Here is a 14,725-nt window from a genome sequence, read left to right as displayed (position 1 = left end):
CAGTGATAATTGTGAAAGCTTAAAGCTTCACATTGTTCATGATATCTATGAACAAATTCTGATGTTAATTTATAAAAATAAATTCCAAAGAATTAAAATATATATAAAAAAATAATTAACTAGACTTAAATTGGTAATAAACAGCATGATTGTAATGTCATTTTTATTAATTAATAAATGTATCTCATTATTTAGATTTATTGTAAATCAGATCAATGTAAAATTTACCAAAACTGGATTTTGCTGTTAATTTAACATTTCTCATAAAAGTGCGAAGTAAAATACATAGTTTGTGCCACAAAAATGTTATATACATTATTCTTATATCGAAGTTAATAAAAATATACTTACTCCTCCCCATCCTAGTGCTCTTGCAAGATCATTTCCTGTGCCCAAAGGTAAGACAGCCAGTGGAGGCTGTGGAGATATACCCAATTCGTCCAGGACGGAAAGAATCCACCCGGCTGTCCCATCACCTCCGCAAGCAAGTATTCTTAAGTTTGGCACCTTTTTATATAATTCTAGCCTAAAAATAAAATACAAAAGACATTAAAATTTAGAATATCCATATAAAAAAATGAGATGATAAAAAAATATTCACCCTGCCGCAGGACCTCCCTGAGATAAATCAAAAACTTGACGTGGATTGAGCAACCATTGAAATTTCTGCATCAGTTTAGCTCCTTGGTTTCCTCCACTTTTTGGATTAATGAAAACTAACAATGGTTTCGAATTCACCGAAGGTATCGGTTTGATTACAAAAGTTCTTGGCAATTCTTTCTCACCCTGTATAATAAAAGATGAACTTAAAAAAAAACACAGTAAAAATCATGCCTTGAACAGTTAATTGATATTGACTCACTTCTTTTTTGGGCTTTTTTTTACTTGATGCTCTCTTTTTTGGAGATCTTCTTAGCGAGGATTTGAATGAACCCTTTTTAAAAAATTTCATTAGTCTTCATAATTAATTATGTGAATTTATTTAAAATAAGGTAATACTACCTTCCTCGGTAATTTGACAATCCACGATGGAGGAACGATTAAACTGGAGTGAATTCCCAAGGTACATTGTTCTCCTATCCTTTGCATATTGAAACACGTTTCTTTATTATGATACGCTATTTTGCACCAAGAGCAACTGATAGCTAAGATTTCTTGCTAAAAAAGTTAATAAAAATTGGAATATAATTGAAGAATTAAACCACAAATATGTAAATTGATATTTATTTTTTACCTTAGCACCAAATGGTAATTTAGATTGGAATGACTGAAAAAAATTATTAACTTTTAATTTTGGCACCAGAATTAAAGATCCATTAAACAAATTTATAAATTCATCTTACTTTTCCACACTGGTTACACTTCCCTTTTTGACTCCTCCGATGTACCCAATGATGATGGATCACAGTTTGCTACAAAAGAGAATTTAAAGAACAAAGTTTAGTAATAATTAAGAAAAGATATATATATAATTGGGAATAGTTTATCATAAATTTAATTGAAAATAGCTTGGAATTTGTTGGTGTCATGACTCATTAAAAATTAGATTCAATCATTATGACAGGATAAATTATTACAATAATTCAATTGAAGTTTATCATCTATATTCGAAAATAAATGCCACAATCTCGGTAAATAATTGTTAAATAAAGTGTACTTTTAGATACTAATAAAAGGATAAATGGCCCAAATTTAATTAAGATGCTAGTACTTGTTTTAAATTTGTCTTTGAAAAGAAATTATAATTAAAATTAATCATCTACTTATGTACGGCATTGACGGTAGACTTTTTGAGTCATATGATTTTAAAGAAATAAGCTTGCCACTGTTTTTTCTTTTGTTTACTATCTTGATATTACAAAAATATTTTTCATCAAGTAAACTTTACAATATATTTAACAATTCAAACACTGCACATACAATAAATTAACAAGCATATAAATGCAGTTTTCTATCATTTTGTCAAAAATACTTACTGTTAAATATTGAACTTTAATAAAACAGTTCTAATAATATTTATCTGTTATAACATGATACAATTGTAGCAATTTACTCAATATAATTAAGACTTATTTCATTAATAATGTGCAGTTTTGATTAATTTTTTCTAATTAATTAATATATGGGATTATGTCTTTAATAATGTTATCAAATCAAATACACTCTTATTAAAAATAATTTTAAAAATGTGAATCCTTAAACAGTGCTATGTTACAGTTTACAAGCACTTGCATATTATTAAGTAGGATCAATTCTCATATGATATAAATATCATTTAAATCACACATGGAAATTTTGTTGTTATCTTATTTGCAAAAGAAAAATTACAATATTTTATGTTTTTAAATACAAAACAAACAATTTAAAAATAAAAAATGAAGAAATTTAATTTGTTAAACTATCTTACACAACTCAACACCCAGAAACAATGATTCTTAATTCAAACTTCTAAAACATTCAGCCTAAACAGAGCATCTTCAGAAAATCAAACCCAAGCAAACAGAACATTTTAAAAGAACAAATATATGAACAAAATTTGAAAATAACCGACTACCCCATTTGAACAGTAAAATGTAAATATAAAATAATCATGAAAGAAAAAATAAAATAAAGATGAAACAGAGAATAATCAACTTTATACGTATGGCCCCACTCTGTCTATCAAAGCAAATTTTCAAACTGACAAAAGCGAGTACACATCTCTCTGCTTTATCTCGACTTCTTAAGGACTAATTCACATAAGTTCATACCAACAAACTCCCCATAGGAATTCCTCCGCTGAAAAGTCATATTTCTTACAAGCAGGGCTATGGAATAGATACACAAAACCAATCCACTCCACTCAATTTTTAAATTTCTGACTTAGACTCCTTCATAACATCTCAACACAAACTAATAATGGTAAAGCTATCAAAATGATAAATAATAATATAAGATAGATCATTGCTATGTGAACTGTTAAGCTAGTTTTTTAGCCTTCTGGTCTATAATGATGTGAAAACTTAAGACAAAGTTTATAATCAAGGTTGGAGTCAGAATTGATACAATTTTTATCAACTGATCCATTTCAAAATGGCTTTGAATGCCTTCACTGTTCTAATTATAAAATCAATTTTAAAAGAAAAAAAAATCACCAATAACGTCTACAAATTATAAAATATTTTTAAAAAAATTACTCCTATTTCTAATGATTTCCCACACAACTATGATAAACAATACGAGTTTAAATAAAGTGAAGCTAAATATAATTATTTAAACAATTATATTTGATTCATGTGACAGTTAATTTTAAATAAATTTCATAAATTATATCATCACACTTGAATTAAACAAATTATTCTGGCCCAGAAAGTTAATTTAAAAACAAAAATATTTGTATATGGAAATTCTCTCAATTAAGTTAAAGATTTTTATCAGTATCACAATCTAACCATTAACTTCTGGATAGATACAACTGTTATAACTAAACTTTCAATAGTATACAAATGAAAAATTTATTTTATTTATTTAATTTATACTCTAATAAAACATTCATCTGTTACACAGATGTAAACAAGTGATTAAGTTGGCAGGGGAATATTTAAATCAGAAACCTCTAATTAACCTCTGACTTCTAACTAGATACTTGGAAGTTTTCCAAATTAATTATTCATTTTCAAATTTTCTAAAACTTACTTGAATTTATTTAGCATTTTAATTTCAGACATGTTTGAAGTTAATACAAGGGCTTAACAATTTCAAAACAAATTATTAGTGAATTTTTTAAAAATCATTTCTTTTTATAATTATGACCTTTACATTTTAACAATGACATATTTTAAATAGGGTTTTTATTTATTTAAATGGTCCTGAATAAAATATTACAAAAATTATGCTATTAATTTATGAAATAATTACAAAAATGGAATTCTGCCGAGATAACAGCATGTCTACTACAATGAAAGTAGATATTTTTGATTCATTAACCCCCTACCTGCATAAGCACCAAGGGAAGCCACTCTAGAGACAGAAAGGTAGAGTCTATGCATGATACGAATCAAGGTCAGAATCATTTAACATATGTAAATGATTTTGCAGTTTATTCAGGATATCTGAAAGTTAAGAACTACATCTCTGAAATATCCATAGATCTTTATAGTAACTGTTTACATTTAAGGATAATTGTTTTCCTTAAATAACTGAAAGCACAAATAAAATACTAATTCAATAAATCATTTAATTATCTAACAAATCAAAATTAAACAATGAATTTAATCATTGATAAATTTTTTAAAAATCATTTGTCTTACAACAATGCAAAATGCTCTATGGATAATAAAATAGAATGACAAAAATCAATCTAATAAAGTCAAGTATTTTCATACATAAAAATTTGTTTATATGTTTGGTTTTGTTTCTGAATTGTGTATTTTAATCCCACTTAGGAGATTTACAATTGTATTTTTTAAATTATAATGCATGTAGCTGTTCAGGAGAAACTTACTGCTAAACTTAGATAACAGTTTTGAATCTCTATTGTATCAATGATTTCAAATTATTATTATTATTATTAATTATTATACTACAATTCTAATTACCTCCCTATACTGCCTGACGCCAACATCTTTGAAAGTTGGTTTACAATGGAATTTCATCTATTTAAAGAAGAATAAATTTAAAATTAAAAGAATTAATTCAATTTCTTATTAATATAAAATTTGATTATTTGATTACTGTAATGTTAAACACTTTCTACAAAATTTCATATTACCACTCTTCAAATCTATCAATTTACAGAATCAAAGTTTAAGCAGTTTTTGAAAATATTTAAGCATAATAAAATGATTTTATACAGAAAATATGGCTTAAATTTATTTCTATACATAAATGAAAATTAGTTAATGTGTTAAAACAAACTTTTTCAATTAGGGTGTTGATGCATCTAGTATGAGCAGTAATTTTGCAAGATGGGCACCTCATCCTCGGACCTTGTTTCTGAAATTTGAAATCGAGGCAGTACTTTAGAGACAATTTTATAACAAAAATCAGAAATTTTTTCTTTAGTAAGACAGCGCAAAAGCACTCACTGAGCAGTCATTATCTCCAACGTAGCACAAATCTCCAGAGGCACTACTGTTAACCCATAGGTGGTCGTCGCTGATTGCACTTTCCTATGGAGAATTGAGAAATATATGAATATAAGTAAACATTTTAATTTTTAAAACCATTTTATATATTAATGATAATGCATATAATTTGTGTTTTTAATACTACATTTTACACAAAATCCAGCTAAGACTACTTAGATGGATTTTGTGTAAAATGTACTCAACAAGATATAATGCAAGAAAATTGATTTTACACTTAAATCATAGAAATGTGTAAATATTAAATAATCCTGTAATGTGTAATTTAATGTAAACCATATGAAACCATTATTATTAAACTTCCTTTCTAATTATTAAGTTAATGTGCACTTACAGCAATCAGATGTTTATAAATTTCATTATTTTATAATTAATTTATGTACAGAGTTTTATATCTAATTATAATGTATATATTTAATTATCTTTATATATAAAACTGTCAAACCCAACCTTATATTAACATAGTTATCATTTTTCTTCCTTCTGATTACAATTAAATGATATTCTGCAAAATATGATTCTAATTAACTGTTTACAATAGCTAAGTAGAAGCATATTTCACTTACAATTTGATATATTAAATTTAAAATAACGTATTATTAGATTGTACATTTACACATCTCTTACCTTTCATTCCTTCATTCTTTCTTTTTCTCATTAATTTTTATCATGTTTAGACTTTATACATAATTATTTTAATTATCTTTAATGAAGTCTGTCATTAGCAAAAACAATTTATATACTGTTTTATGGCATTATATTAAACAAAATATATATATATTTCAAATATAATAATTACAGAAAAAGTCTGGTTACATTCCATTGTGGCTTAGGTATGGGTGTGGTAAAAGATTACTCAGTAGATTAGTGAGAACAGAATAACACAATCAAATTTCTTTCATTATAGGTGTAATATTATTAATTAATTAAAAATAAATTCAATCAATTTATTGAAATCTGTGTAACTATTGAATATTTGTGTCCAAAATATCATTATAAGGTAAGACATAAGAAAATTATGTAGAGGCCTAGATTCATTACCAATTCTTTTTAAAAAATTTAATTGAATCAGTGAGTGAAAAAACAGTACAACTCCAAAATCCTTGTTTTGAGATAAACACAAAAATGTGTTTTGGGTAAAAAGTGTACATTTTACAACAATCAAGTGAACAGAGAAGTTGTAAGGAATGACTCCCTCTACAAGACCTTGCCAAGCAAGTTTCATTAAGTGCATCCTGAGAAGCTGTACAGCCAGTGGTGATATTCAGCGGGTTCGCACAGGTTCGGCCGAACCCGTTGGTAAAATTTTCAGTTTCCCGAACCTTGTTAAACACACGTAACATTTCTTAGTGGTTTTGTTTCTTTTAAAAAATATATTAAAATATACATATTATACTCTGTAACACTACTAAACTAGAGCCTTATACCTCGTTTGCACCGAGCATTTCAATGTAGATTGTGAGCAAGGTCGGGGACTATGCCTTGCTGCGATCTCTCTCGACCGTTTCAATCTTGACTGAAACGAGGTTAAATCGCGATCGATTCAAGAGAGTTCCTGAAAGTAGATTCAGTCATAAGAGAGATCCCACAATCTCACGCGCGCAAGATAATACAAGATGGCTGTGGAACACGTGTCGGGCTATGGACAGCGAAATAAAAAGGATATTGTATTTCGAGAGACGATGACATCTGTCTATTCGAGGTGAAAAATTTCTCTGCAAAAAGAAAAAAAAAAAAAAAAAAAAAAGAAAGTCGACAGCACTAATATACTGTTGTTACCTGGTCTTCGCCCAGAGCCCCTTACGTTCCAAATATGCCACTGATTATTAGATATATTGCAAGAAAAGGTATTGTATTTATTTCTAGCCAAAACTTCCATTTTGTTTGTCGGTGATTGTTAGGGAAAAATTTTCTGCTAGCGAACCCTTTGTTAAATATTTCGAATGTCACCACTGTGTACAGCCAAAAACAAAACTTGGAGTTATACTGTTTTTCCAGTCAATATTTGTTAAACGTAAAAAAAGTAACTCATTTTAATAAGAATGCCTTTATTACGCATAATTTATGAAGTTGTTTGATGTTGGATTAGCCACTGATGAGGCTACAATAGCGAAATGCATTTGAAGTTTTTGAATCTAATAAACAACAAGAATTTGGTTATGGTTAAAGTATAGTATTTATTTTTAGTTAATCATCTATTCGCTAATATAAATCACTCAAAATTGGTTAAAAAAGAGCAGTTTCTTACTCATCCTTTTAATCTGAGAATAATCTTTATTTTTAGAATTTTACAAATAACTCTTTATAATCTTTCAAAAATTTAAAATAATAGAAATATCTATAAATATTTATGAGATAAATAAAACAAGGAGTCTTTCCTAAGTGATAAAAATTCTGCTAAAAAGATTTCTTTGCTTAAAATTAATTCACTGTTTCCCAACTCCATTTTTAAGTATTAATCTTGCAACTGGTAGTTTCTTTTCTGTTCAATATATTTGAAATTGTATATAACTAGAATGTTTTTATAAGAAATAAACAAATCTGTAAAAATTAAGTGTGAAGATTAATGCTTGAGAATGGAATTGTGGAATAGTAAACTAATTTTAAGCAATGCAACTGGAAAATGAGAATGAATGATGAAATCTAAATCAGGGGTGGGTAACCCGCGACCTGTGTCACACAAAATATTAATAAATATATCAATTTCCCAAGTTAAGGAATTCAGCAAAAATTCTAATTTTATTTTCTATGACTTAAGTATGTAAACTTTTTCTTCCACAATGAATTTAGTAAAAAGCAAAAAATTGGATAAAAGAGTCACATCAAAATTAACTCAAAACTAGTAATGACTAATATTTAACCAAATATTTTGGATATATTACATCCACATCAGTTCCAGAAGTCACATTAAATACACCTAAGTCAATTGATTTAGCTGTATTTAATGTGGTTTAGGTGTACTTATAATCATATACAAATAAATAATTGCAATTTAACTGCAGTTTTTTTCCCATGCACATGGCCCGCACTGATCCGAAACTTTTAAATGTTTCCCTAACGTAGAAATAGATTGCCCATCCCTGATCTAAATAAATAAAAATGAAAACAGTTTAAAAATGTAAAAATTAAGTACATTTTTTTTTTTTTGAAATATAGAAATGTTTCATTAAAAATACATTGTCACTTTAAGTTAGTTTTTGCAATTACAGGCAACATTTGATTAGATTAAAGGCATTAAATGAGCCACTGACTAGATAGGTGTACAAATTTGTAAAACACAAATATCAAAAATTAACAGAAAAATCAACGTAATAGCTTTAAACCTGTATTTTCTAACCTATCTAGTCAGTGGCTCATTTTTAGCAAATGAAAAGATGCAAATTGTATTTTTTTGATTAACAACTGTGGGTAGAAATGATACATAGGTTGGGAAATACTACTTTAAATAAGGAAAACAATAAATACCTCCCAGTCTGGAGTACTCCGGAGAATTCGGGTTTCCCCATTCCCCATGGATATTTTAAGTTCTCCCTGGAAAGCTTTTCTGAAAAGAAAAGTAAAAGCTTATTTATTCAACTCTGTTGGAAAATCCGGTAATGAATAATAAAAGACATTCAATAAACAGTATTAAATTTTGAACTAGAAACTAAAGAATGATGTATTTGATTTCCATTTGAGAAATTAAATACTCTTGAAGGACAAAACAAAAAAGACATTCTCGAATTTTAATTAAATTTTAAAAGAATAGACAATATCTTTATACATTCAACTTCTTGGGAACGCCAAAAATTATTATAATAATTAAATTTGTTAAAATGGTAAGAAAATATAATTATAATGAGAATAATTATATTATAACCAGAGAATTAATTTGTCTAAACAATAAAATAAATTAGTCAAGTGTAAGACTTAGACATAACATAACTATTTTCCATTAAATATACACTGTTTTTTGGATTATCAAGGATGCTATCTCGGAGAAATGTTTTAAAACTGCCCTTAACATTTGCTAGTTAACAAGTCCTTATAGATCTAAGTTGCAAAATGTCCTATTTATTGACTTAGATAATTGCTTTCCTACACAATTACAAATCAAATTTTAGGTTAAACTGAAAAATTGAATATGCAATTCAATGAAAGTGCATCATCAGTAAAGACTATATTTAGGTTACTGCGTTGAGTTATAAAATTAGCATTAAATTACGTAAACATAAAATAATTTTGTCACTTAAGCTTACAAGTGTCTTGTATTCCAATATCCCTTCTGAACCATTTTTTAAAATTTAAAATAAAACCATTCATTAAATAAATTGAAATGTTATGTTATGCTTTAGTATGATTAATTAATCAAAACTGTCTTAAGTTACATCCTTGTCATATGCACACACCTCCCATTATCCTTAAAAACATCCTTATAGAATTATTCTTTCTATAGCATTTACTGTATTATGGCTGCACCTACGTCATAACAATCTTGAATTCTATGTACACTAAAAATCTTTTAAACAGTATATCTGGCTACTTATCTAAAATTTTAATGACTTATTCACCTGTCAATTTATTAAAACAGCAAATCTATTAACTGTTTATCTAAATAAACATCTGCTATAAAATTGTGCTACCCCAGAAGCAATTTGTAGTGCAAAACATTATTTATATTTCTGACTATAGACCTGTTAGATGTAAATGAATGCACATACAAAAAGAATTAAAACTGCAATTCATTTTGTACAATAAAATTAAATTAGGCAAACAAATTCTTATTTTAATATAAACTGTGATAAATGTATCTTAAAAAAATAAAATAAAATAAAGGAGGAGATATAAAAAGAAATGATGAAATTATCTAAATGTTCGGAGATCAATAATCCAATAATCTATTCCCAAGAGAAACAAACAATTTAAAAATATAAATTGGCGACTGTTGCTAAAACACCTTAACTTAAAAATAAAATTATCTGATAAAAACTCACATTATAAACTTAAAAGAAAAGCTACAAAATTAAGTAACTTAAAAAGCTCGGACTTTTAAAAGAAAATTGACAAAATCTACCAGAATTTCTGGAAAGTTTTCTGCTTATTTTTGCCGCACCTAGCGTATCAAAATATCGAGTATGGAGAGTATGGTTTATTATTTAATAGAGATAAAACACTCACCCAGAAATCCAACCATCGAAACAGTTAAAAAATTCAAAAGAATCTAACGCAATAACTACCGAACAGACGGCCATATCGATATTATTGAATTGGCACATCTAGTTTTGTAATAGAATAATATAAGAATTACTGAATGGAAGTTCAAAAGTTGCTGACTATTTTTGTCTACATATACATTCAAAACTCATTTCTATATTGCAATAGTGTCCTTGAACACAATCGTAGTAAATACTAATAACTATACTTCTACACTTCATAAAATTATTCACCCGTTAAATTTCATTGTTTATTTATTAATAAAATACATTATCTGGCTTTTAAAAAAATGTAATTTTAAATATTTATTCTTGATATAAAATCCCAAAAATGCATGCACTCTTTTATAAACGGAAGTTATTTTAGGAGAGAGTAAATACTTTAATTAAAATAATTTACTCTAAGAAAGTAGAAAAATTGCAGTTATTGTGTGACATTTTTCTCATTTTAAATTCATTACAATTATTGTAATCTTTAAAAATTTCTGTACTCTCCTTTGTCATTCGTAATGAAATTTTTACATCTTATGATGTCCTTTTAGAATCGTACCGTCACGAAAATAAAAATGGCAATTCATTCAGATTCGAGAGGAGCATTCTGCGGTTAATTAAATGTAACCTAGCAACGGTCATGTTTGTGCTACATTAATTTTAAGTTTATGAGAAAATTAATTCTTTCGAGCTCTCTGCTTTTTTCCACAGACTCGTTTATGTGCAACTGCTTACTTTTTATCTTTAATTTGTTACGTAAGAACATAAAATTAATTTATCTCTTAAAGTGGAAAATATTGCTTTAGATTGAAATGTAAAAACTTATAAACTGATTGTCGGAAATGGTATTTTTTAAAACCATTTTTATTTAATTCAAACTATTTTTCTGTTTCACAAAATACTTTAAGTTCGACTGTAACAAATCACAAAAGATATAGTCCCCAGGTGAATGAATCCGATACCATCTACAGTACGAGTCGTTGACCTTCGTACATAGCTTAGTTCAATCAAGTTCTCTTGTGATGCTTATCATACGAGGCACGAACCAATGATTCAAATTAAACTTTCACATTACTTGTGAGCAGGAAAAAAATATATATATATGTATGTATATGTATTAATGGATGAATTAATGGATATCAATCTTTTAGTTATATATCATCTATTACAGAGCATCTTTGGCATCCATCCCAAGTTAGATGTGAAAAAAACATAAAAGAAATCAATCAAAATACATTCATATATTATTTCCTTTAATTAAAAATAGTTAAAGACTATCTTTACACGCAAACTTTTATACCATAGTAGCAGTTTTCACACTAACTTCCTACAGCTTGAAATGAAAATCTTATCCAAAAGTATCAAATAATAAATATGTAAATCAAAATGGAAATGAATTTCCTCATTTTAATTAGATTACGGCCATCTGTTTAAAGTTATACGTTACAAAATCGAGAATTTGCGTGCCAAGAAGAGTCACTCGTAACTTACAAAGTGCATTAATAACATTTTAAGTAGACAGCAAAGATTTATTTGTTCTGTATCATTTGAAGTAAAAAACGGTATTTCTATAACTAAACAATGTTTACATTTGAATTGTATATTTGACTTTAGTGCAATAAAATGTAGATTATTAATGAAAATAAACAACAGATATTGGGCGATAATTATTGTATATGGGTGACACTTGTCTTCGGAAACTAATTACATCTTAATTATACAATTAAAGATAGAAATACATAATAAAAAGAGTTTAATTAAACAAACAAAAATTCTAATTTGGTCAATTCTAATTAAATAAAGGATAATTTTAATCATATTTTTAAGCATATAACATTTTTATAACATTATTTACATATATTTTATATCATTTTTATGATTTTAATGTGGAAATTTCAATCATGCTAGAAAGCTAAGAATATAAATTACAGAGCAAATATTAACAACAGACATATCAGTTTATATTTAACTGATGTGATATTTTTTTAAATTATATATTGCATAGCTGAAAAACAATTTTATTTATATATGTTTCGGCAGCTTTCATAGTAGTATTTAGAATTGTACCATTCTCAGAGTAATGGTAATGTATAGACCAACAATTTTTCTTCGTCATATTTTATACATTACAATGGACTAACTGGCAAAAAGAATCTGTATTTTTATTAGTCTATCATGGGAAAGAGGAAGTTAAACAAAGAAACTAGAGAACAATACACTGCATACAGAAGTTATAAAACAAACAATGCAGACTAAAATATAACAAACTACTTATCACAGAAAATGCAGAGGTCAATTTGACAGATAATTTTACCAACTATAATACAAAAACTATTTTGAATTAAAAATATATTTAATATATTTTTTAATTAAGTTATTCCAAAAAATGTAAACCAGAAATTGATAATAAAAAAGTGTAAATAAATACATTATACACAGCATAATATATTACTCAACAAAACATAACATATACAAAAATATACAAGATAAATGCAGTAGTAGAGATTCTAAGTGATGTCACATCTCTGCTGTCTGAATTATCATAAAAAAATCACATCTTTCTATGTCTGAATATATTATCATCATCCATAGATAAATTATAATTTACTATCAAACACAAAAGCAAACAATTCATCATGTAAGATTCCAAATCATTCAGAAAAATAGATCTTTAACAAGAATAACTGCTTTTATACAAATGGTGTAATAAACAGATTATCTGTAAACAATAGCACATGGCCAAAATGGTTGGCAGCATGATTGTTAATTGTAATTAAAGCATTTCTGAAATCAATAAAGGAACATTAAATAAAGCAGAAACTGTATAGACTTTCCCAGGAATGGTCAAAATGACACATCAAAGATTTCACCCAGTACATGAATTATAAACCCTCTATTTTATTATTAAATAAATTTCAATTTACCTTGCTTTAAGTTTGATATTTTTCCTTTATATTTAATTCAGCTTATCGTCACCCTTTTCTAAACTTTAACACATTCAAATAAATAAATATTTACTTTACTTGTTTAAAGATAATTATTTAAACAGTAAACCTTTGACATACATTTCTTTTAAAGTTAAATATGCCTGTTACTTAACTCCTTGGAATCAAATATAAGCCAGTAAATTATGTTATTTTATAAGATGCTAAGTTTTCATTGAAGTTATATATAAATATCTAGCAACTTCAATATTTTTTTTTTACATAGTAATTTGTTCTATACTCTATCTTGCTAATCTTTACTAGAAAAAATTATTTATTTACTGATCATATCAGTCCCATAGCCAGGAATAAATCATTGGAGGCTAGAGGAGGAAATTATGCCTAGTGCTGACTGGGGGGGAAAATACAGTCACAGATGCAGTATAGGTGTAAAAATAAGCAAAAGTAACCCAAGTTCACATGAAGAAAGCAAGAGCATATATTATTATACTGCATATGGGCACTAATGGATAAGCTGAAGGGGCATAGCCATCTCAACCCCCAGAGCTATGGTCTGGATCATATTAAACTGTAGTATTTATCTTTGTCTGTTATCCTTTGGTAAATGTCTTTATTAGCACACACATTCTGCTATTTATTAACTCATTTTTCAATTACCATTCATCACTGTAATTTTGTATTTTTGCCTTAAAATAGTGCATAGTTCTTAGCTATCTAGTTATAAAAATGTCTTTAAAATTGATTTTGTAAGATGATAATTTCATTTTTTTAAGTTTCTACATCACAAGTGATATGATAAGATTGTATTTTGAGGAATAACGATGATAGAATGGCTCACATATCATAAAAAAACTTATTTCTGATTATAAATGACACAAAATTCTATCAAAATGCATAATTTTTTAAAAATTTAATTATATTTCAATTCAGAAATCTCCCGACAAAGTCAAGCGGCATGAGTCACCTACACGGGTTTTAAATACATCACAATTCTGAGAAAATGTTTCGATAATCCAAGTTAATCATTCTTGGGTAGTAATTTACGCAAAAATCCACATGCAGGCTTTGGATTTCGACCAATTTTCTATATTTAGAATAATAATAGTAATTAAGAATTTATTGGCTTAAGAGCCAACGATGAATAATTAAATTACTCATTTAAATCTAAAGGGAATTTATGATATTTTTGAATGTTCGTAGAAAAATATTTATGAGCTTAACATATACCGTAATATATAAAAACCATTAAAGTTATGAATCATCTTTCAAAAGAATGATAAAATTTCTATCTGTTCGGCATTATATTATTTTTAAAAATTAGTTTTAAATCTATTAAAAGAAATTACATTTTTACTTTTAAAAATTTCCAAAATATAATTTTATTGACTATGTTAATTCATTAACCATAGCATGTTTATCCCATTAATTTTCAAAATTTAAATCAATCCTTTGAAATCAATGACCTAAATTA

General features: G+C 26.9%; 1 protein-coding gene across 7 annotated transcripts in view; it reads right to left on the bottom strand.

The window, feature by feature from the left end:
• The window catches only part of rdgA (retinal degeneration A), a 115,473-nt gene that overhangs the window by 19,027 nt on the left and 81,721 nt on the right, over window positions 1-14,725 (bottom strand). For 3 of the 7 annotated variants that reach the window (XM_067273138.1, XM_067273139.1, XM_067273137.1), the window contains exons 2-11: window positions 8,592-8,670; window positions 5,067-5,150; window positions 4,897-4,974; window positions 4,578-4,634; window positions 1,344-1,412; window positions 1,235-1,267; window positions 1,003-1,158; window positions 863-934; window positions 602-786; window positions 352-526 (exon numbers count right to left, since the gene is read on the bottom strand). In XM_067273138.1, coding sequence (XP_067129239.1) covers window positions 352-526; window positions 602-786; window positions 863-934; window positions 1,003-1,158; window positions 1,235-1,267; window positions 1,344-1,412; window positions 4,578-4,634; window positions 4,897-4,974; window positions 5,067-5,150; window positions 8,592-8,670 — 988 coding nt within the window. Of the gene's footprint in view, window positions 1-351; window positions 527-601; window positions 787-862; window positions 935-1,002; window positions 1,159-1,234; window positions 1,268-1,343; window positions 1,413-4,577; window positions 4,635-4,896; window positions 4,975-5,066; window positions 5,151-8,591; window positions 8,671-10,283; window positions 10,461-14,725 lie in introns of those variants that run through there. The other 4 variants (XM_067273135.1, XM_067273140.1, XM_067273136.1 and 1 more) reach the window with 3 other exon arrangements.

Source organism: Centruroides vittatus, unplaced genomic scaffold (genome assembly GCF_030686945.1).
Source record: "Centruroides vittatus isolate TY-2023 unplaced genomic scaffold, ASM3068694v2 contig_461, whole genome shotgun sequence".
In the NCBI taxonomy this organism is placed as follows: Eukaryota; Metazoa; Arthropoda; class Arachnida; order Scorpiones; family Buthidae; genus Centruroides; species Centruroides vittatus.
The sequence above is the reverse complement of the archived record's forward strand: the minus strand, read 5'-3'. Positions and strand labels throughout refer to the sequence as shown.